The sequence below is a fragment of the Antennarius striatus genome, chromosome 5, assembly GCF_040054535.1.
Source record: "Antennarius striatus isolate MH-2024 chromosome 5, ASM4005453v1, whole genome shotgun sequence".
Classification (NCBI taxonomy): domain Eukaryota; kingdom Metazoa; phylum Chordata; class Actinopteri; order Lophiiformes; family Antennariidae; genus Antennarius; species Antennarius striatus.
This window is the reverse complement of record NC_090780.1, coordinates 17,475,760-17,502,223: the sequence shown is the minus strand read 5'-3', so window position 1 is coordinate 17,502,223 and position 26,464 is coordinate 17,475,760. Positions and strand designations below refer to the sequence as shown.

The 26,464-nt window shown below is 41.8% G+C and overlaps 1 protein-coding gene across 3 annotated transcripts in view; it reads right to left on the bottom strand.

Moving 5' to 3' along the window:
• Positions 1 to 26,464, bottom strand: part of itpr1a (inositol 1,4,5-trisphosphate receptor, type 1a) — a 59,173-nt gene that overhangs the window by 10,722 nt on the left and 21,987 nt on the right. For all 3 annotated transcript variants that reach the window (XM_068314399.1, XM_068314400.1, XM_068314401.1), the window contains 21 exons: positions 26,296 to 26,433; positions 26,078 to 26,203; positions 25,757 to 25,957; positions 25,412 to 25,663; positions 24,450 to 24,575; positions 24,224 to 24,352; positions 22,598 to 22,718; positions 22,169 to 22,353; positions 21,937 to 22,085; positions 21,730 to 21,841; positions 13,690 to 13,822; positions 11,112 to 11,299; positions 5,982 to 6,165; positions 5,583 to 5,836; positions 4,943 to 5,143; positions 4,754 to 4,864; positions 4,303 to 4,398; positions 4,082 to 4,225; positions 3,849 to 3,956; positions 3,529 to 3,721; positions 1,981 to 2,103 (listed from right to left, as the gene is read on the bottom strand). In XM_068314399.1, the coding sequence (XP_068170500.1) occupies positions 1,981 to 2,103; positions 3,529 to 3,721; positions 3,849 to 3,956; positions 4,082 to 4,225; positions 4,303 to 4,398; positions 4,754 to 4,864; positions 4,943 to 5,143; positions 5,583 to 5,836; positions 5,982 to 6,165; positions 11,112 to 11,299; positions 13,690 to 13,822; positions 21,730 to 21,841; positions 21,937 to 22,085; positions 22,169 to 22,353; positions 22,598 to 22,718; positions 24,224 to 24,352; positions 24,450 to 24,575; positions 25,412 to 25,663; positions 25,757 to 25,957; positions 26,078 to 26,203; positions 26,296 to 26,433 (3,274 nt within the window). The remainder of the gene's footprint in view (positions 1 to 1,980; positions 2,104 to 3,528; positions 3,722 to 3,848; positions 3,957 to 4,081; positions 4,226 to 4,302; positions 4,399 to 4,753; positions 4,865 to 4,942; positions 5,144 to 5,582; positions 5,837 to 5,981; positions 6,166 to 11,111; positions 11,300 to 13,689; positions 13,823 to 21,729; positions 21,842 to 21,936; positions 22,086 to 22,168; positions 22,354 to 22,597; positions 22,719 to 24,223; positions 24,353 to 24,449; positions 24,576 to 25,411; positions 25,664 to 25,756; positions 25,958 to 26,077; positions 26,204 to 26,295; positions 26,434 to 26,464) is intronic.

Sequence of the window (26,464 nt, the reverse complement as noted above, 5' to 3'; positions counted from 1 at the left end):
TTCCTCTAGATTCTGCTCCCTCCCAGTCCCAGAGGAGATCACATGACAGGTGCCACTTACATAACAGCCATCTCTAAAAATACCTCAGCTGAAAGATTCATGAGGAGCGAGCAGGGAGCAAAATGCAGCCCCAGTGATGTGACTGAAATGTGCTTACACATACTTGGAAAACTCTGTGGCCACCAGGCACTTCATGACCGCATGCAAACATCTGCTCAGCTAACGGTTTGGGAAGGTTACATGTGTGCATTATCTGCATGTGAGCATGGATTAGGGTGTGTGTGGTGCGAATCGGAGCCGTTAATCACAGGGCAGTCAATTGATGTTTGAGGGCAGAACACACTGACCCAGATCTCCTGCACTTACATATAATACTCATTCTAAAGCCCCAAGCAAAGGAGGGAGTGGAGCAAAGGGAGTGATATCATAGTGTGTTTGTGTGTGTGTGTGTGTGTGCGTTTGCATGTGTGTGTATGTGCGTGTGTCACAGGATACCAAGGGGCCCAGTGCCATAAAACACCCGTTGAAGGAGGCCAAAGGTATGCATGCTCAAGTCTCACGAGATGATGACTTATATACAGTTCCAATGAAGGGGAAAAATACAATCAGACATTGTTCTTGGTGTATGCTCAGTGACTAATGTAGTGAAAGAAAATGAAAGACAGAAAGACCGAAAGTAACTTGAGTTTTGTCTTGTAGTTTAACACAACTGACTCTGCGTTAAAAGTTCTACTTCGTTACGTCTAATTTTCTGTAAAACCGCTAAAATAAAACACTGCATGTTTGTAACTGCGCATGATTAAAAATATCACCAGATAATTTAAGATGATGCAACAGGACTGGAACTAGAAGGTCACTCATTAGAGCACATAACCAATGCCTTTTCATTAAATTCAACCCTAATATGACTCAGCTGCAAAAGAACGGATTAAAAAAAAACACACCAAAAAATGTCCAGGAAGTGGAGAAAAATTCCACCTCCTTATCCAGTTCTGCTTGAAAATTAAATGGATTCTTTACTACAATATGCCTACTCCCCCCCACCCCCCAATTGGCTAGTGAAAACACACCCGCCATAAGATAAGATATTACTTTATTAGTCCTAAAAAGGGAAATTCCAAATTGCAGCAGCAGGTAAAAGTAGCATAACTTGTGTATGCAATTAAGACATTAGTATGTACAAAACGTGGTACAAAATCATCATCTAAAAAACTTGTAACTGATGTTTACCATATGAATTATTGTGTATGTGTTAAAAAACAGGTATTTTGCCCAGTTTTTGTGATAAAGTTCAACAGCTGCAGAAAGGAATGACCTGCCATAACACTCCTTCACACACTTTGGGCGTAGCATCCTGACACTGATGGAGCTCCTCAGTGCAGTGAGTGTGTTGAAGAGGGTGGGAGTCATTCACTTTTATTAACTTTAATATTACTACCTTTGTCATAGCAAAGGTGATAATATTTTTTGTAACTGCTGTGGGGGTTGGTTGTGTGGATTTGGAGAAATAGTTGCAATTAGGATCATTGCCTAACTTTGATCATTTCCATATTTTCCTCATAAATTATCAGATGAATATTTTTCAAACTTGGTGGAAGTATTGGGCGTATTGCACTGAAAAAAACCACACATTTCTTAAATAGGTCTATATAAAGAGGCTCTAGTGAAACTCCGGATGTCCAAAGCTTTGAATCAAAGGCATGGTTAGCCTGTGTGTGTAAAACAAAGGTGGAGGTCCTGCTGTAATCCTGATCATGTGGTTAAAAGTCAGCAGATCAGAACACTGCAGTAAAAAGAGTTCAGTAGGTCGCTATTGGGAGAAAGATCAAGAATAATTTCTGAGTCCATTTCTGAGGTCAGCTGCACCGAGTCACATGCCTTTCTGGACAGTTTCTTTCAAAAGCGTGGAATGCAGATGCAAAAGAAAACAGAATATGAATTTAGTGCAAGAAAAAAAGCACAAGATTACAAATGAAATACCTCCATGGACCCCTTCCAGTGGGTAGAAGAAGCAGACAAGCAGGTTCATGAGCACAGCCAGGTTGAAGGAAACGTTACTCCACACAGACATGTTCCTGGAGCACCAGTACAGCACCGGCTGGGCTGAAGAAGGGGGACAAAGGGAGACGTTACACATCAAATATGACCTATTGGAAAATGATTTAGTTTGAATGTTTTAGTAAAATGAGTGGAAAAATGTACTAGATGTGAATTCTAAGATCCTCCAGCCAAATTTGATCAATTAAAGTCATTCTCACATACCCAACATGTGAGTGAGCTATAGGGTTGTCTTGTAGAGGGAGAACTCATTATAGCTCAATTATATTTTGTCATAAAGAAATAAGATATAAAGAAAGAATCTTCTGTCAACATGTTATAATTTTGATAATAATAATTTAAATAAATCGCATAGAAAATTTCTAATTTCTCTGACAAATAACGAAAGGTGCGTCCTCTGCTGCTGGTGGAAAAAAAATGTAATGCAGGGACTTTTCTCCCTTTATCTCACCCTATTGAGAGAGGGTGAGAGAGACTGTGGCTTTGTGTGGGAATGAAGTTCTGTGAGTGCATATTAGAAGTGTGGGTCTGTGTGTGTATGTTTGCATGCATGAAAAAAGACTCTTGGTTGTGATTCATAATATTACTGTGCAAATTTTTCACAGCTCAATGAATGTGGAAAGCCCCTTTTGTGATTCCAGGCAGTGGAAAGCAGAACACTCTGTGCAGAATACCAGCAAACACACAGGACAAGATAGTCGGGCCAGATGGACACACACTCCATTCCCTCAGATACCTGTTCAGGTTCAGAACCTGAGACTCATCTCAGCTGGTACCAGGACGAGATACGGATTACACCCTAGAGATGTGGTCACACTATGAACCTATTTCACACCTACAGTAATTTGGAGTTTCCATTTAAGCAGCTTCTTTTTGGTTTGCGGGAGGAAACCACAGCATGCATCTTACAGGATGTGCAACCAACCTACAGGCAGAAGCTGACTAAGTAAATCAGTTATTTCTACTAAAACAGACGTCATCAGCCTCGTATTTCACAGGAAAATGAGCCCACTAACTCATTACATTTCCTGATAGGTTTTGCCCTTACTTGCTCCACAATTCCTCACCAGCGGTGTCATGCGATTACTCCCATCATCCCCGTCACCTCCAGCTAATCCTTCTTACAAACATAATTGCCAACAGCATCATTTGTGACTATTAATGAAGTGATCAATTAGTTGATTGGAAAGAAAATTAATCCATTTACATAATTTAGCAAGCAAAATTTTAGAAATGTTTTGAGTTGAATACTTTTAAATAGCACATGGACTGAATGAATCATTCTTAAACCTAATTGTTGATGACTACAGTCAAATACCAGATATCAGGGGAAGTCAACTTCTCTTAAAATGACGCATTTAACTCTAAGGAATAATTCTTTCATACATAGTGGGCCCTTGACATCTGGCACGACAGACAGAACTATTTCTCGTGTGCGTTCGACCACTACACATCACATTCACAGCAGACCTCTGAGCTTCTTCTGCCAGTTCATCTCGTTGAAGAGGTCCTCAGCTCGCAGGAAGAAGTCGTTGATCTTGCTGCCCTGCTCGTCTCTCTCTGTGGTGTAGTAGATCCGCAGCTTTGACTCTGTGGTCAGGAACTCACAGATGTTGGGCACGGGGAACACGATCTCCTCCATGGTGCGGTCCTGACGTACAATCTGTACGGACAACAACGGTCACCACCATGAGGAGCGAAGACCTTCGTGTCTGCAGGTCAGTGTGTATAAGTGTATGTTGAACATTTTAAGACAGTTCTACTACGTGACAAAGGTTGGCTGCTCTGACCTCTATTTGAGCAGTATGTTTGGCGTAGCACTCCAAGGCCTCATCTCCCTCGCCACTGGTTCCTCCTGGTCTTAGCATGACGGACAGCTCCTTATTGTGACGGGCCAACTGGACATAGGGAAAGGTATAAGCTCACAATTCTGTATTATTTACTATAAATACTGTGTGTAATGCGATGCAATTAGGTAACCAATATAAGACTACAAAGAACTTTGCAGAGACAAACAGCAGACCTGGTGAGCTAAAATGTAAATGTTGTGTCCAACATTTCGGGGGGAAGCAGCATCATGTTCCTCCTCTTCCCCGTTGTCCTCCTCCTCCTTTGTGCCCTCGAACTCCACCTCTCCCTGCAGGTAGGCTTTCTTTATCACCTCCACCTGGACATACACACAAAACTTTATGCTTTTTGGACCGATAATCATTCACAAGTTGTTGTACTAGTAACAGAACTCACCAGCTCTTTAGGCCTCATATTGTACAGGATTCTTTCTGCATTCTCGCTGTCGTGACGACTTTCCATGATGGCAAGCAGAAGCTTGGATGCATTGTTCTGAGAATAAATTAAAAAAAAGAAGGAAAAATTGGAATGAGAACTCCATGCACTCCTTAAGCTTCTTCATCCAAGAAAAACAGCCAGGAACAGTCGCGCTCTAGGAAAATCCTCTCTGGAGCTATTTGTCTTGGCAGAGCAGTACAAAACTAGTTCAACTCAGACTAATGAATGCCAAGCTCTTACACTCATAGCATCTTAGGGATATTCCATCCTGGGAGAAAGAAAATTTCTGTAATTGTAGTCCTTATATTTTGGTGTATAACCTAAAGCCAGAATTATCAAAGTACCCGATTTCAAACAACTCAAATTCAAACTGTAGATCTCCCCTCAATTTCATTTTCAGCCAACTCACCTTGAGCTCCAACACCAAGTCCATCTGCTTTTTCCCTAATGGATTGATGTCATTAAGGATCAGGGCAATGATTATGTCGATTCCATTGGACTCATGAGTGGCAATGCAATTCTGGAGGAAGCAAATAAGAACGGATGAATGAGACAGAGTCAGAGTAGAGTCCAAGTCTCACGTGAACACTTCCTTCACCTGGTTTTCATGACAGGGACCTTGGCAGTACTCTGTCAGGCTTTCCAGGGTTTGGTTGATGAGGGCAACATTCTTCTCATTAATGTACAAGCCCAGTAGACCCAGGCCTCCTGTGGTGCTGCCACAAATGCAGTCTAAGAACTGCAGAGTCTCACACACCAGGTTGTAGTTGTTCTTGTTGTTTTGACAGCGAAGGAAGTTCTGGTAACACAAGAATGATTGGGTTTGGCGAGTCAGAGCATAAATGTGGTCGCGATTCAAACCGGATACAAAACCGTAAAAAACAATGGAAAACAAACACAAAAACAAAACAGGGAAGAAATAATGTCGCAACAATTCTGTGGATACAGTGGAAGTTTGAGCAAACGCAGAATAATTGTGCAGGAGGGTGTTCTGCAAACCTTTTTGTTTTGCGTAACACTGCATTTTGAACGTATCTTTATCTCGCTCTGGACAAAGTAAGGTTGATACTGAAAAATATTTGTTCCCACCACATAAGAGACAAACAGCTTAGATAGATAATTAATAAATTCTACAAAATTCTTGTCGATTGATGATCTCGCCTGCGGTGAAGAAGTAAGAGCATGAAAGATGAGATCTACTGTATTAGACAAGAAACCTGAAACCGAGGGTGGCCTACCTGTAGGTCACGGTTGTGATTCTCACAAAGGAGCTGGAGGAAGCGAAGGATAGGCTGCATGATAATAATGACAAAACTAATTTCTCCCTCATCTTGGTTCCTGTCCCCACTGCTGGGCTGACCATCGGCCGAGTTGAAGTGGTCCTCTGGGTCCGCCTCACGACGGTAGGAGTTGAAAGCCTTCTTGGTGGCGGATGAAGCCTCTAATAGTTGCTCTTTCACATCCTCTGTCATGACCACTGTTGAGTCTCTGGCTAAAGAAGAAACAGGAAGTTCAAATGCAAATCCACTCTCCCTTCTACACTGGTTTATCTGTCTAGGTCATAAGTTGCATTAGCATCTTTTGTTGGTTACAACCTGAACTCAGTTCATATATTAGTGCTGTGAGTAAACTTGGACCTTTTTTGCGAATAGGGACGTCTTTGTCCTGACTTTCATCATCTCGCTTCTTGTTTCCAAGATCACTGGTGTTTACCGTCACTGTGGCTTTGATTTCCAGCTGGGCCAGTTTCATCCGGTCATAAAAGACCCGAAAGAACTTTTCTGATTTCTTGTCTTCTGTCAAACGGCAAAAAAATGATCGCTGGAGAAAGGGCGAAAAGAATGAAAGATCAAGGTTATGGATCTTGTTTTCTGTCTGATTATTCGTTTCATTAACTCAACCAAAACAAGGCAGTCAGAGTCTGCAACATCCAGCGACACCCCTGTATTCAACATTTTACCTACACATTTTTGTGCCTCTGGCTTCCTGAAAATGTTGCTTTTTGTTTTGTAATTGTATCTCATCAGGTTTCAGAGATGTATACCTAAAAAGGTATACAGTGCGCTGTCGTCCCTGACTGTTAATGCGTTCCAGGAACCACACGCGATTAACAAATTCCGCGCTGGAGCAACAAACTATTTATCTTATTATTTGCGGTAATTTAAATGTTTATGAACCCTCCCTTTACAGATAGTAAACCACCTTCTATCTGTATTACCTTTTCCCACACTCTTATCGACAGTTTAAAGGACTTCCGTGTCTCACGGAAGTCCGAGACTCACAGAACGTAGCGCACTTCTGGATGCCGTCAGCCAATAGAACGCGAGTACGGTATTAGATGACTGCCTTCCAAAAATCCGCAATGAGTACAAAAGTTGAAATTTAACCTTTGCCTAGTTTTCTCGAGGTCAGGGTCATCATCTCACTTTCATCCCATTTGCCGCCTTAGTTATGTGCTTTTTCTTTCATCTTTCTATCTGCAACAGGTGGGAAAATATTTGATGGACGGACGGAGGGACGAACACACAAACACTGACAAATACAAAACAGGGATGTAACCAGCAAAGTTCCTCCTGTTCCAGTCAAAGCTGTAAGATCTGCTGCTTTTCTAAATTTAACCTACTTGCAAGATTCATATCTTTTTAAGTGGTAAATTTAATTAAAAAAATTAAAAATTTAATTATGCTCTCAATGCAATTTTCATCACTGAACTACCTATTCCAGTTTTTCTACTACTTATCAGAGAACTTATAGAGATAAACTAATGCTGCAATAGAATCTGATTTTCCAGTTCATCAGTCATCAGGAGCAAATTGGGTTTTGCTCAATCCAAGTGTTTGAATGCGGCGATTGCTATGGAATGGGGTCATATACGGAATAAGAACACTTCCCAGCCTGTGAGAACACCCTGTCCCAATCTACAGGGCTGTTGTTTTGATTATGTAAGAGCTGCTATCTGCAGCAGCCTATGGAAAGGCTTCAACCAGCAGAAGTGGCCTCTCAATAATAACAGAGTGAAAATGACTTGAAAGGGAGAAGCATGGCCTACTTACACAGATAGAGGAGCTGAGAGGTAGCGAACGAGCTAGAGGCAAAAGACTGACACCATGGAGGGAAGAAGGGAGTGTAAGGGAGTTGATGATTGAGGGGGGGTAAGAGAAACAGGGAGGGATGGAGTGTTATCAGACTGTATCTAGGCCAGCTGTTACATAACCATCTGTCTTTCCAGGTTAGATGTAAAACTGGGCTACTAGAGGAAATAAATGGTAGCCACAAGGAAAACGTTCAGCTGAAAACAATTAGTCTCTCCTGCTGGAGGAGGGAAGCTTGTTTGTATCCATTGCAATGTGACCCCACAACTTAATCTTTTCTACCACAATGACAGCAAGTAATCGATGAAGAAGTCAAGATCGATCAAGAAGGCAAATGAGCGGCTTCTTCACACAACGCCAAGCAGAACTGGAGCCCGACTGTATCAGAAGTTCTTCAAAAATAACAAGAATCAACTGTGTGCACGCGCCCCAAGGCAGATTCCAGGGTTGTGTCGAGCTCCACCCCAGCCCTCCAACTCTAAGAAGCAGCCCTGTGACACGTACACACTCTGCCAACACACTTAGGGATGAGGTGACATTGGCGTGGGGCCAATGGGAGGGGGTCCTGCAGAGCAAGGTCATCATGCAATAATCAACTAGATGACAGGAGAGGAGAGTGCAGGGAGAGGATTAGCTACAGCTAGTGCAAACAGAGAACGGCACTCGTCTCCACACACACACACGCACCATTACATAACTCCTACAGACACACGTATACACCAGTGGAACCAGGCATATACTTACACGCCCACTGACTTTTACACTGGTAAAACTAGGTCAACTTTTCTGGCGTAGGCACATGCCAAACCAGTGGACACACCCACATCAAATATTCCTCTGAAACTCTGCGACCGCCAAACTCATCCTTATGCAATCACATTCATTTTCCACTGCCAGTCATTTTATTATTATTAGTGGAGCACTCCTCTCTAGGATATCCCAGTTTCCATATCTATTTCAGTGCAGGGTTAGAATAAGCTGTATTATGCTAACAAGGCATATATTATTTTAAGGATTAGGCTAGATGAGTTGATGTATTTCACAGTGGATGGGAATTAAATGCGGGAGCCGACAGTGAAAACCTAAGGCTGTAGCAGCAGAATGTGTTTAAAAGGCCTGTTTTTATAAGGTTTTTAAAAAATTTTGAGTGATTTGATGGAGCTGGAATCACCTAGAAATAAACTTCTTCAGAAAATCATCTCTCAGCGAGTAAGGACATAAAAACCTGTACTTTCATGTCTAACCAAGACTGTAAGCTGATGGCAGCTCTGGTGCACAAGGGACAAAATCATTGCTGCCGTAGAAAAACAAGAAATCACAAGGTTGAGGGATTGACGCTATCTATGATGTAACTCATGATGGTCAAGGAGAAAACAGATTGCTAGTGACACAGGAGGGATGAAGGAGAGAGAGGAGAGGAGAGGAGAGGAGAGGAGAGGAGAGGAGAGGAGAGGAGAGGAGAGGAGAGGAGAGGAGAGGAGAGGAGAGGAGAGGAGAGGAGAGGAGAGGAGAGGAGAGGAGGGGAGGGGAGGGGAGAGGAGAGGAAAGGAGAGGAGAGGAGAGGAGAGAAGAGAAGAGAAGAGGAGAGGAGAGGAGAGGAGGGGAGAGGAGAGGAGGGGAGAGGAGAGAGGCGGGCAGTTCAGGGGCCCCCTGTAGTCAAGTGTTAGGTAAACACACAGCCAGTCTGTATCCATGGAGACAACACCAGAGATGAGTGAAACAGAGAGGAGCAGGGCGAGGCGGGGGTGGACAACAATAAAAAACAAGGTCAGGGCGCTTTTCCTTCTCTCCTTCCGTTCAACCACTTGGCATCAACAAAGGGATGTTATGTAAGAGCTATTTATACTCACACCCTCCCTCTCATGTCAGGCAGCCCCACATGTAAACCAAATGGAGCTGCCACCCTGCTGCCCCCCGAGCCCTTTCCCCTCCTCTCATTGCTTCTTCCTTCTCTCCACCATTCAGCCTCCTCGTATTTACTTTCCTATCTGAATGAGAGTTTGTGTGTGTGTGTGTGTGTGTGTGTGTGTGTGTGTGTGTGTGTGTGTGTGTGTGTGTGTGTGTGTGTGTGTGTGTGTGTGTGTGTGTGTGTGTGTGTGTGTGTGTGTCTGTGTGTGTGTGTGTGTGTGTTCTTTTTTCTTGGTGGGGTCACTGGTAAGATGCACCTGCAGTTCATTTTTGGAGGCAAATACATCAGCAAGCATGCTACACACCCCATATATTAACACATCATTATATTATATAATAATATAATGATGACAGTCCAGGACAGAAATGTCACAAGTCACCATTTAAGCGGGGTTCTGAATGCTGTAGCAAAACAGCTGGAAGACGACAGAAAGAGGAGCAACAGGAAGCCCCGCCCTAACCTAGAAAGCATTAAAATGCACTGATTACTATCCAACACAGCAGCCTGGGACATCTGCACATTAGCTTTCATGTCATCAGAGAGGGAGAACGTGTGAGCAACCGTGTTTGTCGTCCTGAAATATTCCGTGTGGTTTATTTCTGCGCGTTATGTGGGACAAGAGTGAGCAGTTAACCGTTGCACGAGAAGATATCTACAGTGCAACAGGTGCTCTCTGTGGCACGGAGGCTACAAATGCCAACTAGTATCCCAGTAGTGTGCATCCTCAAAGTGGGGAGAGAGCAGTCGATTTGCTCTCCCGTGAACACAAACAGTTTATTCAGAAGAGATTGTTAACAGACAAACTCAATCCTAAAACTGTCGACGCAAAAAACATCACCGTTTCATTCGGGACGCCAACTGTAAAACAAATGTTTCAGTTATACGTCAAATATTTCGGAAAATATTTCGGAGAACAAATATTTGGACAAAGGTGGAAATGTGTAGATTGCATAAGGAGCCTCCCTTTTTCAGAGCACACTTGAGTCAGAGGAGCTCCGTTTTCTCCACAATCCCTCCGTGCTCCCCGTCCCTCCACCTTCTCTTCCTACTGCCCCAGTTCCGGGGGCCCAGCATGACCCAGTTTGGGCCGCCAAGAGAGTGCGAGGGAGCGGGAGAGAGGCTGGAATGTTTTGAAGGCTGAGACATTCCTCATTGTTCATTCACACAGGCCTTATGTAACGCAGACTGATCATGTGACGTAGCTCTGCAGCAGCCGTGGGAAGCCAAAGCATTATCTCCACCACAGTCGCTCTAACCTGATTATGCAAGCCCCGTGCTTATATAACAACAACGCAGACGGATGGAGGGACGGAAAGGCAGAGGGATCAACAGACATGTAGCAGAGAGGGAGCCGTGAAGCAAATGAGCTGAGAGAGAAACAGATGGAGACGGAAGGGTGAGAGCAGCTCAGTTAAGAGCATAGGAGAGCAGCAATTTACATTTCTAAATGATGCATAAGATAGAAAAAAGAAAAAATGCTTCCTGCTAATCTCCTTTTCTCTAATCTATGGCTGGCATCACTATCAGCTGACTGGGCTTTTGATGTAGGGCTAGATATGTATGTGGTCGCCTTTGTAATGTACTTGTGCATAGCGACACATTGACCCAAATACTGCAGACGCTGTTGTTTTGAATGATCTTATCAATGGACATTCAAAGATCCACCGTGGAATGAACTGAACCTTTCATAGATACTGCATAACATTGAAATGATTAAAAACAAAAAAACAACAACACTGGACTTCAGATATTGTGGCTTCACTGACCTGGATGGTGGTATTCCCACCTTCCAACAATGCAATAGCCAGGAGGATACTCTCTTGAAAGACTCGGTCACTGGTGGTGTTCATGATGAGGTCAATAACCAGGTCAGAGGCTCCCTCTTTATCCAGGTGGCACTGCACCTCTGTCAGGCTCATCTCCCCTCGACTCAAACCCCCAGGAACCCCTAAAGCTGCAAGACACAGCCAAGATCAACATTCCATGATTCCAGGTGTTTGGGTCTATGAGAGTGTTCTGATGTTCATTCAAACTATACATTAAGTCCAATGAAATATAGTTTCATCAGCAAAATACAGGAGCTGAAGTTAAAGAGCCTAAAAGTACATATTTACAGATAATCAACGAGTGAGGTACAGGATGTGTGAGGGACAATCCAATGAAACAATCAGCTGTTTTATACAGTACACTACTGACACAGTGGTAAAACTAATAATAATAATAATAACAACAACAATACTACTAATACTACTACTATTGATAATAAAAATATAATAATGATAATAATACTGTAATAATACAAATAACAACATAATAATAACAACAATAATAATAGTAAGAAGAAGAAGCAGAATAAGTAATAATAATAAAGCTCCACAGTACACTGGCGTCGTGCTCGGAGTATCCCCCGCCTCTCACCTGCAAGTCAGGTGGGTTAAGCTCAGGCAACCAGTGTGACTCGCAATGAGCGGAACAAATGGTAGATAGATAGATAGATACTTTATTAATCCCGGAGGAAATTGTAAAGAAAATGAACAAAGAATAATAATGAAGCATAAATCAACAATAAAGCTTTAGTTAGTTGGTTAGTTAGTGGATCTGCAGCAAAAAGAATAAATATGGTTTTGTAATCAAAAATCTCTAAATTATTTTATTGACATAAAAAACTGTGTCTCTGTATTTGACAAACGAAGCTGTACATTTTGCACACAGCAACCTTAGCTCATTCCAGAATGACCTTAAACTAGGAGATGTTGTGTTTTTGTGACTTGATAGGAACCTGATATATCTGCAGAGGGAACATGTCCTTCCATGTTCCTACAGCGGAGTCCAGAACAAGCCAGACAAAAGTGGACAAAACCAAACACTGGATATATCCCAGTTTGGGGGTCAGGGGGTCCAAGGACCTGGTCAACAAATGTCTGGTCTGCTGACACTTTCAACTCAGCAAATATTAATAAAAAACTATTTGACACATACTGTAAAAACATCAGAATCAAAAGTTTTAAGAAGCTGTTTTCCCTGTCATATTAGTTATTTGTATCTGCTCCGCCTATTTTTATTGAATACTTATTTATATTGTTTCATGTTTTTAAATTTCAGATTTTCTAGTAATAAAGTTCACATTCGTATTTAAACAAATCACAAGCTCACATAGATTAGTAGTTACACTAATGCTAGCCCTGTGCTAACCAGAGTAAGTGTTCATTCTGCATGTGCGCCTGCATGTCCCCTCTTCACCCCTGAGGCATCAACAGGTGCAAAGGCTGTTTTCAGGGGAAGCAGCAGCCTGTCACATAGCAACAGCGAAAGTGAATGAAATCGGAGAGAGGAATGTTTCCTGTAGTTTGGAAAATTGACAACCCCTTACTTCACATGGGAGGGATGGTGCACTGGTACTTTACGGCAATTTTCTCTGTGTGTTTGAATTAAAGTGCTAATTAAATAACGTCATATGTTCTGCAGCAGCCAACATTCAGGTTGCTAAGTCAATATGGTAGCACTGAATTTATATGGAGCGACACGGGGGTACAGCTGGGGTGCCGCTGCCGCACATTAAGAACGTTCCGGGCATGGTTCCTTCCTTCTTTGCATTTTCTCCATGTGTCTGTGGGTTCTCCAGCTTCCTCCCACCTCCAAAAGCATGCTGCTTAGGTGAATGTACCATAGGTGTGAATGTGAGTATTAATGGGTGTTTGAATATCTTGTCCAGATTGTACCCCACCTCCCGCCCAATGCCAGCTGGAATAGGCCCTGATGTAAACCCTTGACCTGGACTCAGAAGTGTCTGAAGATGATTACTGACTGTCTTTAAGATGAATGATGAATTCATATGCATAACACACTGCTCACAGCACACACAACTGGCACCTGAATGCCTAAAAAAAATATCAAAACCTAGAGCTCAAATAGAAGGCCAAAAGCTGGTCACAGATGCATTCCTTTAGTATTTTGACTGCAGATAATAACACAAGGACCGCTTTATCAGGGGTGATAAGACTGTTGTGCTCACCGTGTTCAAAGGGCAAAAGCTCTAGAACCGATAAACAGCTCAGGGGCAGACAGATAGAATCCCAACCTTATATAACATCAATCAGAGAAAGCGTCACAGCACCTTCAAAAAGGTAGAAAACTATTTGGCAAACCTACAGGACAAGCTTTATCTCGATTATGCCCCCGTGATAGTAGTTGTAGTCATTACAGCCAGTAAAAGTCATGTTTCTCTTTGGCACAGAGGCCTTTGGTTAATGCTTCACAGGAACATCAGCTCAGTCTGAGATGTTGAAATCTGTGCTTTATTGCTTTAGCAGTTTGTGTTACCAATGAGCGGAAATAGTATCCTACCTGATTGGTGTTTGCTCGGTCCTACCGGACTGAGGGGGCCATTGCTAAATGATGTAAGGCTGTCCCTTCGCCCACCACTTCGATGGAAGTTGCCATAGTAACGATTCACCAGAATCTGTCTCAGTGCCTCGCCCTATGAGATGAAAAGAAAGGGAAGGACGTAACCACATGTCAGGGGACATGTTTTGTAACATTCATCTTGGAGACAAACCGTGTCTGTTTGAAACACATCAAGACAGCAAAACCTGACAGAACAGTTACATCATCTACTTTGAAGTTACACAAAAATTTAAAATCCATTATTTTACTTTGGATACTTGAAAATTAAAGAATCACAGGTTTGTGGTTTTTTTGTGAAAACGCAGCTTATTATTCTGACAGTCACATGATCAACATCCGGTTATCATGAGCGGAAGTCATCCGGTGACAATGTGAGGTCCTGGTTTTCATTTCAGTAGCCCTATAGGGCCAGTCCTCCCACACTGTGACTCATCCACTGTTGAGCATTCAGCAGCACGACTTTGTTGTTGTTATGGCAACCGCAGCACATCGCTACCTGACAAACCTCCCATGGGATAAAATGAAGGAAATGAAAGAAAGGGGTTTTGCGTGTTTGGGTGTGATTATGTGCTGTTTACCGTGGGTGGTCCTCGACAGACAACAGGGGCTTTATGTAAGCTCCGCTGTCATAGTTATTCTCTGATTCTCTTGAGGTCAATATTTATATATGTAGGAGGTGACACATACACTAGTCTCATTTTTTATTGGCAGGAAGTTAATCAGCTGTAAGTATTATGTGTAACAGAATGATAAGCAGTAGTTAGAAGATGTTTCTCTGGTCTCTTGGGGAAATAAAGTCTTGACTCACAAGCAAAATCTCTATCGTATCCTGTCTGAATGTCATCTAAATTCAGAGCAGGGTCCTTATAGTTTGACCCAATATGCTGACACAATTAATACTGCAACTAAAAACTTAGATAGATATTACAGACATTACATTATATTAATGGAATTTATATTATATTGTTATATACTGCTCTTCTCAAGATGTTTAATGTATATGATATATCAATGAACTCATATCATATCAACAACTCATACTTGTTGTCAGAGAATGTTGAGTTAGAACTTGCATCTTTAATGGAAACACCTGAAGCTCTGTAAAGTCATTATATTGTCATTAACAGAATTAGAGAAAGGAGGGAGAGGGAAATATTTTATTCACGTTTTTGGAAGAAAAGCCAAAAAATAAAAAATAAAGGTGAGAAAAAGGTTCTTTTTCATCTAACATACAAGCAGCTGTGTGTCTACAACCTTACATTTCAGCATGAGATTCCAAAAGGATGACAGTGAAGCTGTCATGCTGCTCTGAGTACCTACCCTCTTCTGGTCCTCCAACAGCTTCTCAGGCTGGTTCTGATCCAGCTGCTGGGTGCATTGAGGAGGATGACCACAGCGGGCCAACAGATACATACACAGGATTAGTATTTATGCAGCAGGTTAACAACCACATCACTCAGCTGTTAGGTGGCCATGCAAAGATCTACTGGGTGTGACCTGCATGCATTTTGTGATGTTCACACTGTGGTTGTGAAGGTACAGAGAGGTGAGGCAGAAGAGAGGGCTGTTAACTACTGAGTAAACATTCAAGACATGTCCAATGTGATTTGATCTCCTTTCCTTATCTAAGACTGTTGAATATACCATGTATTCCTTTTCTTATGTTGTTAATCAGAGTCTTGTTATTCTCTTTAACAGTACATGAAACATACTGGAACAGTCTTGTAAAACGAAGATGAGGAAACACGAGATGAGGGGTTTTCACTAGGGTGCATGCAGGAGGAAACAGTAGTCTAATTCAGACCGTTGAGATCTGTTGCTTCTTTAAATCTTTGTTTTCTAATTTCCTTCTTGGCTCACACACACAATGAAGATCAAGGTTAACAGCCGTTTTGTAATAGAAAGTTTCACAGCCTGCATGTACAGTAAGTTTTCACAAAACGGGCAAGGAAACTAGCAAAAGGCAATGCTGAGCAGAAATTGTTATGTAAAAAGACAGATGAGGAGGGGCAGGCGAGGGGCGATGGGGTTAGGGTTACATAATTACGCCGAAAGGAACCAGGCCACTAAACTAGTGACGCAGAGCAGCTTACAGTGGCCATCTGTCATCAAAAAGGGCGAGACACAGAGCAAGTGAAAAACAAAAAGGGAGACAGACAGAAAAACTTCAGGATTTTTTGAGTTTGGTCTCTCCCTGTCAGTCAAGAGCATGTTGAAATGTGTGTAGCCAACACGCATAGCAAATACGAGCCTCCAGAACATCATCACTTCTATATATTTTTGAAATAATTTGCTGGAATGCAGGACAATGCTTTCAAAAATATTCTCCCTTGTTTGATGTTTTGATGCTGTTACTGGAGATGATGAAGAAGAATAAGTCTTTCTTTCCCTTTCCACGAATCTTTGGCTCAAAATGAGACCCAACATTTTGCACTTGCCTAACAGCAATGTGAAAGAACTAACTTGATGCAACACATCTACGAGAACAAAACTAAAACTTTACAAAAAAGTCACATAAAAGTTCCTTAAAAACAAGCATGACTCTACATGTTGCTTATTTTTTAAAGCCTGACCTGGTGTCAGCAATAATTTACACTGATATCCGCGATAAGAATAATCATCTGCTCACACAGGCACACCCTGGGAATTAAACATTCTCCACAAAATAATGAAATTAGCTAAATTAAATTGTTCAGTTGCATTAACGAGGATGATGAGTTTTCAACGTGAATGGGGGTAAGAGATAGTTTGTGCACATGTTGGTAGGTTGGGAAGGAAACAGACAGAATGAGAGAGGGAGATGCTCACATATAGACATGAACTAACAGAAGAAATGTCAGACAGAATGTACTGATGTAAATGCTTTGGAATAAACTAAATGCCAACACTGACTCAGTCTGTTATTTGAAGGCTGCACTCTGTAGTTGACTAAGGGAATGTGCTATAAGCTTTGCAGGGCTGTTATTATTAAATGTCCTCCTATACTACAAACTTGTGATCTCTACTATATCCAGTGCATTTGTCTGGACAACTATTTCATAGTAGGGCAAAGTTCAGCAGATAATAAATGTTTTCTCTCACACGCTGACGGAGCATCATCTTCCACACATCTGTGGAAGAAATGAAACCAGACTAATACACTGATGAGATTAGATGTGCACGATGAATCTTCCCCAGTCCGACCGTGGACGTCATCTAACAGTAACCCCTTATAGCCACCGCATCTGCAGCAAACAGTACATTCCACTAAACTGGAAACTCCCTGGGGCAAACCCCTGATCGGTTTCATACGGCTCAGCTCAGGAAGTAAGTGAGAGCGCACACACAACCACACATTGTGTATTCTACTTCATATTTAGGTGTTTTTTTGGGACATTCATAAACAAACATGTCTTTGCACGCTGAAGTGAATCACGTTTAAACCAGTGATGAATGATGTGTGCTGAAGTTTACGACTCGGCTGCTTGTTACGCACAGCCAGTAAACTAGACTAAATTAAAGGAGCGTGCTTTGTCATTTTTGCTACACCTGACCTACTTCTATACCAGCATGGTAATATGCATGTCACAGTCTTAGTCAAAGCACCACAGTGAGGTTAAAGTGTAAGGGGTCAAATATTTTCTTCTTAACCACCCATACCAGTCAAAGAAAGTAACAGGGAGGTACAGGAGATGAAACACGTCTTCTGTTCAACATGGAGGGCTTGCATAACTCTTTTTGAATAACACACACACACACACACACACACACACACACACACACACACACACACACACACACACACACACACACACACACACACACACACACACACACACACACCTAGGTGAACTAGGGTAGCATGAAAGCAAAAGCCCAAAGCTGTATCCTGAAGTCGTTTGGCTCTTACATAAGTCTGACATCCAAAGAGCAATGGATTTAGCTGATAATCACCTCCCTGACATTTAGCAAGAGTGTAGTACGAGCACACTGGGGGGGTCAAAAATACATCCTTTGCTATCTCAGTTTCAAAAAATGCCTGAAATGATATGAACTTATGCGAGACAGTCCTGTATTAACTGATGTCTGTGACCCATTTAAGCCATGTTTGCTGTTCCACGAGCTCACGTGTTGATGCACTTCCTCTTCAGTTGTATACGACGCAGCGCTGCTTTAATCAAAAGGGCAGCAGAGGAGACAAGTGCCAAATGCACACTTTCATATCACACCTCCGCAAACACTCACAGCCAACTTCATTTTGTTTACACAAAATCGGCTTGTTTGAATCCATGTGAATGGGTGTGGGTAAATGTGGGGTGTGTGCGTGTGTCTGTGTGTGTGTGTGGGGGGGGGGTAGTGGAGGGAAGTGTTACAATTATTCAATGCTTCCCAAATGAGGGCACAATAAATATGGAGAATGGAACATGACGGGTGGGGTATTCTATCAGGGGTTGCTTTTAGGAGGTGGATAGAGAAAGAGAGACGCAGCATTTAACGGTTGTGTAAAGGCATCAGGCCTTCACCGCCCAAACTCGTGTGGGTAAACAACTCCTCCACAATTTTATTGGCAATTACTGTTGAAGGTCACACATCGGCAGAGGGGTAGAGTTCCAGGAAGAAGAAAAAAAAACTGGTTCTTATGTAACCTCAACCTAGAATTGGCAGGAACCCAGGAATCGTGCAGCTCTAAGGCAAGGAAATCTAGGACACAGCCTCAATGACTGCCACAGCCCCTCACAACCACACACATTCATTAATACCCCAGCCTAGCACGCGCAGGACAAAACAGCATGCACACAGTCACACTGCCCTCTATTGGTGGCAAAAGGAGACACAGAGGAAACACCCTATCAAAAACTAAACATTGACTCAGTTCACTGTGCAATCCTTTACCTTCCTGCATTGAAATCTTTTTTTTTTTTTAAATAAACATGTATCAAATGTAAGTTGATCAGCATTGCTTTGCTTTGCTCACTTGATGAATGTTTTATTTCTACTTAGTGTTGGCGTAGATTCTCAGTCATCCAGGTCACAGTATTACCTGAAGGTTAAATTTTAAGCAACTGGACTTCTGCTTGGTGTTTGCCTGAATGATGCATGAAACACATTCAAAGCTTAAACTGTTGCTTCAGGTTCGATCTTCAGGGATTTGCAATAAGGCGATGGCTTCATTATACATGGGGGTTTATGTAGATTGTTTGATGGAGAATTAAATGTGAGTATGAATGAGAGTATAAAGGTGGTGTTTAAGTTAAATATCCATTAAACATGTCCCTAAATGACTTTTAAAAATGTAATTATGCTTGGATCAGTAAGACTTAGAACACACAAATGTCCAGTGTAATTAGAAAGAGTGGACATAAGTTCAACAAGGGTAGTTTCCCCAGCTCACTACCTTGGAACTAGGAAGTCTGTGGAGCAACAGACATCTCCCTAGACTACCTATCTCTTCCTCTGTTTTCATGTCAGTTTATGACAGACTGTGCAGCAGGTGCACAGTAGGATAGAATCAGCTTACAACTAGTTGTTAACAGCATTGCCTTGAGCCGCCACTAAGTACAGCACATCGCATCTGCCACAGCACAATTATAGAACTAAGAACTACCAGTGTTACACATAAACGACAGACAAAAGGAATATAAGGAATGAATTGAAGGAAAAGAGAAACAACCTTAGGCATATCCATCTCATCAAAGGCCCTGAGCTGAAAGAGAACAGAGTTTAAGATGGTTAGATAACAACACACACACAGAGCAAAACTAAAGCAGACGTCAGTGATGACATGTTAGTCGGATGTTGGCCTACTGTGTTGGGAACAATGCTTATCCTCTTCAGCAGCAGGTATGGGATACTATTTATTTAGGGCAGTTTCATTCCGTAGTGAGGGTGACTGAAAGCACACAGAAGAAGTGACCATGCACTCCAGCTGTGTTAACTGCCAGGTGAATGTGACAGCGGGAAGCTAAGCCCTCTACAGCATAAAGATTCTCTCAACAGGTGTCACAACAATGTGTGATGCAGCTGGCATTAACAAGCTGTTGAAAATATGTAATAACGCTCTTTTGAATGTTTTTGGCTTGTTTGGATAAGAGTTGTAAAACCTCGGATATCATTCCAAAACACACCGTGTCCACCACAGCAGGTGCATTTCAATAACAATCGATTGAAAAACGTTATTTAAGTTCCTATTAAATGGAAATCTTGAGGTCTAAGGAAAAACTGGAATTTTTTAAGAGATGCTTACAATAAAAAAAAATTGGAATAAAAAGGCACGACTGAAAATTATTCTTAGAACTTAAGAGTTCACATTCCTAGAACTCTTTTCAATGTCGTATTCCAGGATACACTCTTTGATTCTCAGAAGCAATGGTACCACAATGACAGCTTTGATTGGCTGGCAGTCGTAATATCTGTTCAAGCCCTTTTCACCCTCCATACAAGTCAGTACAATGCACTGCAGCCGAGGGCACAGTTCTAGAATGTTTCAATGAAGAATGGGGCCATAAACAGGATAATTTCACCCTGTGGACAGACAGCAGTCTCATGGTTGTATCTGCAGGAGATCTGCTTCACAATCTGTCTGAATGTGTGCTGGAATACTCGGTTTTGTGTAGAACATGAAAAAAACTTGGCTAGTACTAAAGCCAAACATTGATTTTCCAGGTCTCACGGCATGGTGGCACAGTGGGTGGCACTGTTACTTCACAGCAGAGAATTTTGGGGTCTAAATCAACGTTAGAACTTGTGTCTGTGTGGGTTCCATCCCAGCATTGCAGCGTCAGTAAACATTTCAAAAACATGTAAGAAAAGAGAATTGATAGTTTCATATTGTCGATAGGTGTGAATGTGAGAACAAGTGATCTCCAGTTTGTCTGGGGTGAATGCAGAATCTCGCATATTGTTTCACCCCACAACCCTTCACAGGATTAAAAGGGGGACCTTTTGGCCACTTAGACAGCTCATCTGTAAACTGACAGAGTGAACACATCTAAGTCCACCGAAACTTTTTTGAAATTAAACAAGCCATGCTTGGTGTATTGGAGTAAAATTGTAAAGGCTGTCCATTAGAGATTTCCAGCATTGGGTTACTTCTTTCAGATTTGGACCCCATGTACCAAAAGATGCCACACAGTCCCTGGCAACAGCTTTCTTTCCAGAGGTGTAATTTCAGCCTAGAAGTCAATGACGACAGATGCTAACTCGTCTGGCAGGGGCAGTTTGTTCCAGGGCAGAGCTGTAAATGAGGCCTGGAGAGTGAGTCTCTGCCACCTCCATAAAACATTATTTGAGCTTTTGGTGGTGTTACTAATAGTAGAAAAATTCTCTGCAGTTTCTCCAAAGACATTGTGTGCTGATGAGAACGGACAATATGAATCATGTCTTTCAAATCAACTACAAAGTGTGGCTGCCTTTCAAACATCTGTGGACTCTAGCTCACAGATTGATTATATGTGGGGCAATCATGTCTTGTGTTAAGGGTAAAAGCAAAGACAATTCACAATGACCATGTTTTTTTTTTCTCTCCCTGCACCACCAAAATGCAAAGCTGGAAGCTGCAAATTCCCTGCAGATTTCTGCCTGCCTTCAAGGAGGGTGCAGAAGAAGAGAACTTGTTGACCACGTGCTTGACATCACATCACTTGATTTTGATCAGTCCTCATTGGTTATGTCTTGACTGGTGAAAATCAACAGCTCCTTTGTGGTCACTAGTGAACCGTAACACATTGCAGAGATGTTTTCCTTCCGGCGTGAGGCATGATAGTCCACCGTAACCTAAAGCAGCTAATCGTATGGGCTCGTCTCACGAGTGGAGTACTTAAACAAAAACGAGATGCCTACAGAAGATCATTAATACAACTGTCGAGATGTCAGCAACATACAAAAAAAATTATACTTTTTATTAAACTGTATTTATGTATTTTTAAAAATAAAATACGCATAAAAGTTGACGTGACTGAAGTCTACAATTCCACCATTCCTCTGCTTGGAAGCGTAGCATACCTTCTCTCCATAACCTCGGTCTTTTGTCATCATCTCTCGAAGTGTTTGCAGAACTTTGATGCACAGCCTCTCCTCATTTTCCTCAAGTAGCTGCTTGGTGTGTTTGATCAGCCTGCAAGTATGTTAGTTTATTTTTCTCAGTTATAATAATACAAGCAATCATGCATTCATAAGAGATTGACTGAAGAGGGTATTTTCGGCGCTTACTTGCAAATGAAACCACCACTTTCACATTTTTTGCGTGAATCAGTATTTTCAGGGAAGAGCAGTTCAGGCCGGTGCAGCACGTCGACTAGAACTGACAATTCAGCTTGAACCAGTGGACGCAGACGGTCCTCCAGAGCCGACACGATGTCCTGCAGTCCAAACAAAAGAAACTTTCATATGGCTTGACTGTTAACAAAACCTAATTCAGTACAAACATGTAGAAACACAGTACCTGTAGCCTCTCAATGATGTTCCTATAGTCCCGTGAAGCAGCCACCCCAGAGTCTCTGCGGGCAGCGTTGCGAGCTGAAATCCTCCAACTCATGGCTGTTTTCTGTACAATATTGTTGGATTTCACAAAGAGGTTGTTCACCTGGTTGTCCAGGTCGACAGGGATGGCTATCGCTCTGCTTTTGGCTGTCAAGTGAGAGCAAAACAAATAGTGTCAAGAAGGGCTGCTACATCAAGGGAATCACCACACAATTAGCTGTGCCAAAGAAATACACAATAATGTATGATATCTGTGGATTTTCACAGTGTTATCACACCTGTATTTCTCCCACAATAGCAGTATTTAATTTACCACAGTTAAAATCATTACTAGAATGTTACAGGATGTTTTTCAGAAGTTGGCGCAAGTACTGAAGAATCTTGACCTTACCGACATCAGACAGCACCTTAATGCAGTTCTCCACAGAACCCTTCTGGAGTGGGATCAACCAATTACAATGGTAGACTCTGAACACTGCCTGTAACAGCTGGACAAACACTGGCTGCCTGGTCTGAGAATGGGACAAAAAAAACCCCAGGAGAGTTACTGTAGACCTTCTTGTTTACCTTGCAGGACATAAAGAATCAGAAGGATGAGGCATTTTTCCCTTAGCAGATATTTTCCCCACCCCAAGCTCAGTTAAAACCCATTCCATCTCAAGTAACACCCAAATGTGTGTTTCCCCAACGTTCGCGAATCTCAAAAAATACCTGAAATACTTTCCCCAATGGAGAGGCCTGCAGCAGAAGATACAAGCAGTAAAAAGTAAACATGGGAAATAACCAAGATAAATGAAACTCATTATTATTCCTGCTTTATTAATTTTGTTTAAAAAAAGGACGCCAATTTTTTTTTTAATGGATCCGTGATTTTAATAGTGAAATAAAAGGACCAACTACAATGTAAATGTGATGACTGGACACCATTAATACTTAAATGGCACACTAAAGAGTTCCGACCAGGACCACACAGTCTTACACATCTGTTCAGATCTCCTGACCACAAGCAGCACCCCTCCCTCAATCCCAAATTTCCCCACAACTTGAAGCTCTAGTGTTGATTGTTAAGTTTTGCATGTGCAGAAATGAGGACAAAGGTCAAAAAGACAAACAAAAAACCTTTATCTTGTAAGTTTAAGTAAAAGGGGGAAACAGTCCAGGCTCCATTGCATTATCTCTGGCTTCCTTCCTGGGTCACGTATCCACCAACCAATCAACTTGGACATGGGTCAAAACACAATCTCTGGGTCTTAACTTTATAATTTTCAATTAGCTACAGGACCATGCCTAACATCAGTCTGATAAACATGATAAATAGAAGGATAACGGTGGCAGTCATTCTCCTTGACTCATCCCAATTAGGAGAATTAAATTCTTGTCAAAGCAAGAGCTTCAGGAAGTTCTTAATGTGGAAAACACTGCAGGCGATTGTTTGGTTCCAGACCAAAAGTGGCCTTCAGTAGATATTCATGTTACTATGCTACAATACCATGGCAAATACATATGCAGGCGCAACATACTCTCACTATTTTTCAAATGGCAACATATGTAATAGACTGGAAGTTAGCTGGGATTAGATATAAGTATTATCAAACAGGATTCATTAAAACTCAAGCATCTTTAATCTATGTCAACTCTTTCTTGGAAAATGCCTCTCAAAAATACTGTATCTCACACTTTATGAGGAGACATTATCATTTGATTTCATCATTATGTAAAGGTATATTCTGAGAAACATGACCTTGCTACAAGAGAGGGGACATTCTAAACATACTACTCATGATATTATTCAGGACAACAGACCTACATTACATTAATTTTACAACATCAGTTGTGTGTATCTTTGCCCGTGACTATCTTTTCCTCAGCTGCTGTTGATTAAATCTTTAATAAAATGGCAGTAACCAAATTATCCATGACTTGTTCAAAAATATGTTCTTTTGGATTCATATTAACACTCAACACAACAGAACACTGAAAATTCTCTATGTCTTTCAGTTGATGGCTACATAAATACCTGCAGGCTGGTGCTCTGATCAGAGAACGGTGAGCTGAAGAAAGTCGTTACGATGCTCATAACGGTCTCCGTCACGTAACGCTCCAGAACGGCATCCGCATGTTTGCGGTCACTCGTATTATTGCATACCTGTAATCATAAAAAGCAAAAAATAGCTTGTAGTCCTCATTTATTTCTTGAAGATACAATTATCCGAGTCGTCATGGAGTCGGCCGATGATCCTTACTCTGCAGATGTCAACTAGAAAGTTCTCAAAGAGTTTCCACATGTGGTTGGAGGTGTAGATCTCCTTCATTTCCACCTCTGTGTCCACATAGCAGTGGTTCAAAAAGTTGATATAGGCAATCTTCACCTGAAAGGTTAAGATGAAGGTGGATGTAAAAAAAAAAAAAAAAGTGGTGCAATCTACTGCCAAAACAGCAAAGACTAGACAGAAAAAAACATTAATTTATTAGTAATAAAGATGAGGAAAACCATCTAATAAAATAGAGAAACAGATACAGAATAACTAAAACAGCACTCAGCAGAGCTCATACCTCAACAAGAACAGCTGTCCATGTTAATTACAGGTACATTAAAAATGCAATTGCAACATTAGAAGAAAAACGGATCGGCCCATTTTATAGGATCCACTGCTTTGCCTAGTAGAAAATCCAGCAAGAAGGCCAGATTTATGTAATAGACAAATAGAGCACTTAAAAAATATGCATGGCAAAAATACTGGACATAAATGGATGGCAACATTTACACCTTGGTTTGTTTACAAATTGTTTCAAGGATGTAAAATAAGTGAGAGGAGCTCTCCTTGAATAGTTCTTTATTACCTCTGATAAGAATGTTACACTCTGCCTTTCTTTGTCTGTCTGTTGACAGATTTACACTGAAACCACCTTATAGATTTTCATGACAAAATGGTAGAAGAGTGAAACATGTGACAGGGAAGAATAAAGAAGCAGATCCTGGCTACTTCCTGATGCATCTGTTATGCAAACTAAGCCACCAATTTTTAGAAAACTTGGCAGAGGAGTCAATCATATCGAATGTCAAGTAAACAAATGCAGCTGCTGTTTTCATGAGCGAATGTCACCTACTAGCCATAACATAATTAAAGCATATAAACTTCCATATTAACAAAATGCCAATAGGTTCTGTCCAACAAGTCAAGCATAAGTCCGAGGTGTATCTCACCTCAGGGATGCAGTCCTCATGGGTGACCACGCGCACTATGTCATCCAGCGGTAACAGGGAGTTACATTTGATCTCTGTGTAGACGTTCTTTCCCTCGGTGCAAACAGCCAGTAGTTCCACCAGGTGGATGTGGTACATCAGTGGACTGTTCTCATCCATGCGATCCCGCTCCGATCGCATCATCTGCACCAGTGTCTGGAAAGAGGCGCGATCGTTGTAGAAGACCAGCACATCCTCACCAGCGTTCACTAGCTGTAGGAAGTAAAAAATATATACCATCATATTGGGGTAAAAGGAGACTGTAGCAGAGTTCAGACATTAGAAATATAAAAAACAAAGCCAGACCTCCGCCATGACGATGTCTTGACACTTTTTGATGAATTTATTCTCTGCTTTGACGATTGTCTGAAGAAATTTGAGGTACTGCACGTTGCGGCCATGTGTTTCAATGCAGTGGACAAAGTGCTGAACCACACGCTCATTAATTTCACTGCACAGTTGGAAGTTGTTCATGAATATATGCTGCATGGTGATGGCTTCTAAAATCTGAGCAAAAGGACAGGAACGTCAGAACAGGATGATTTGGTTTCAAGCAAAAATCAGCCGATGCTAATAGAGATAATGGGGGTAAGGTATAGTTGAGTCTTTTCTGACAGGGCTGCTCACCCCTGGGTTGAGGAACAGATTGATGTGCTTGTGTAGAAGGGCTTGGTTCTGCTGGTTTCCTGCGCAGAAATTCTGCAGAAACTCATGGGCTAGCTTCATGATATCCTGCATACGCAAATCTTCTCCCTGAGCGGCAAATATGGGGGATCTGATGGTTTGTCCATTTTTGTACACAAAATTACATCATTGAGCCTAGTTTGACTGACAGCTCTCGATACCTTCTCATAGGGAATCTGAAGGAGCTCGAGGACAACAGAGTGAGCCCCCATGTTTCTCAGTAGCCTCTGCTGCTGTTTCCTGCTCTTCCTACCCGACAGGCCTTCTTGGACACACAGCTTGCTGAGTCGCAGCAGGATCTGACAGAGAAAGACCAAGACAGAAACATGA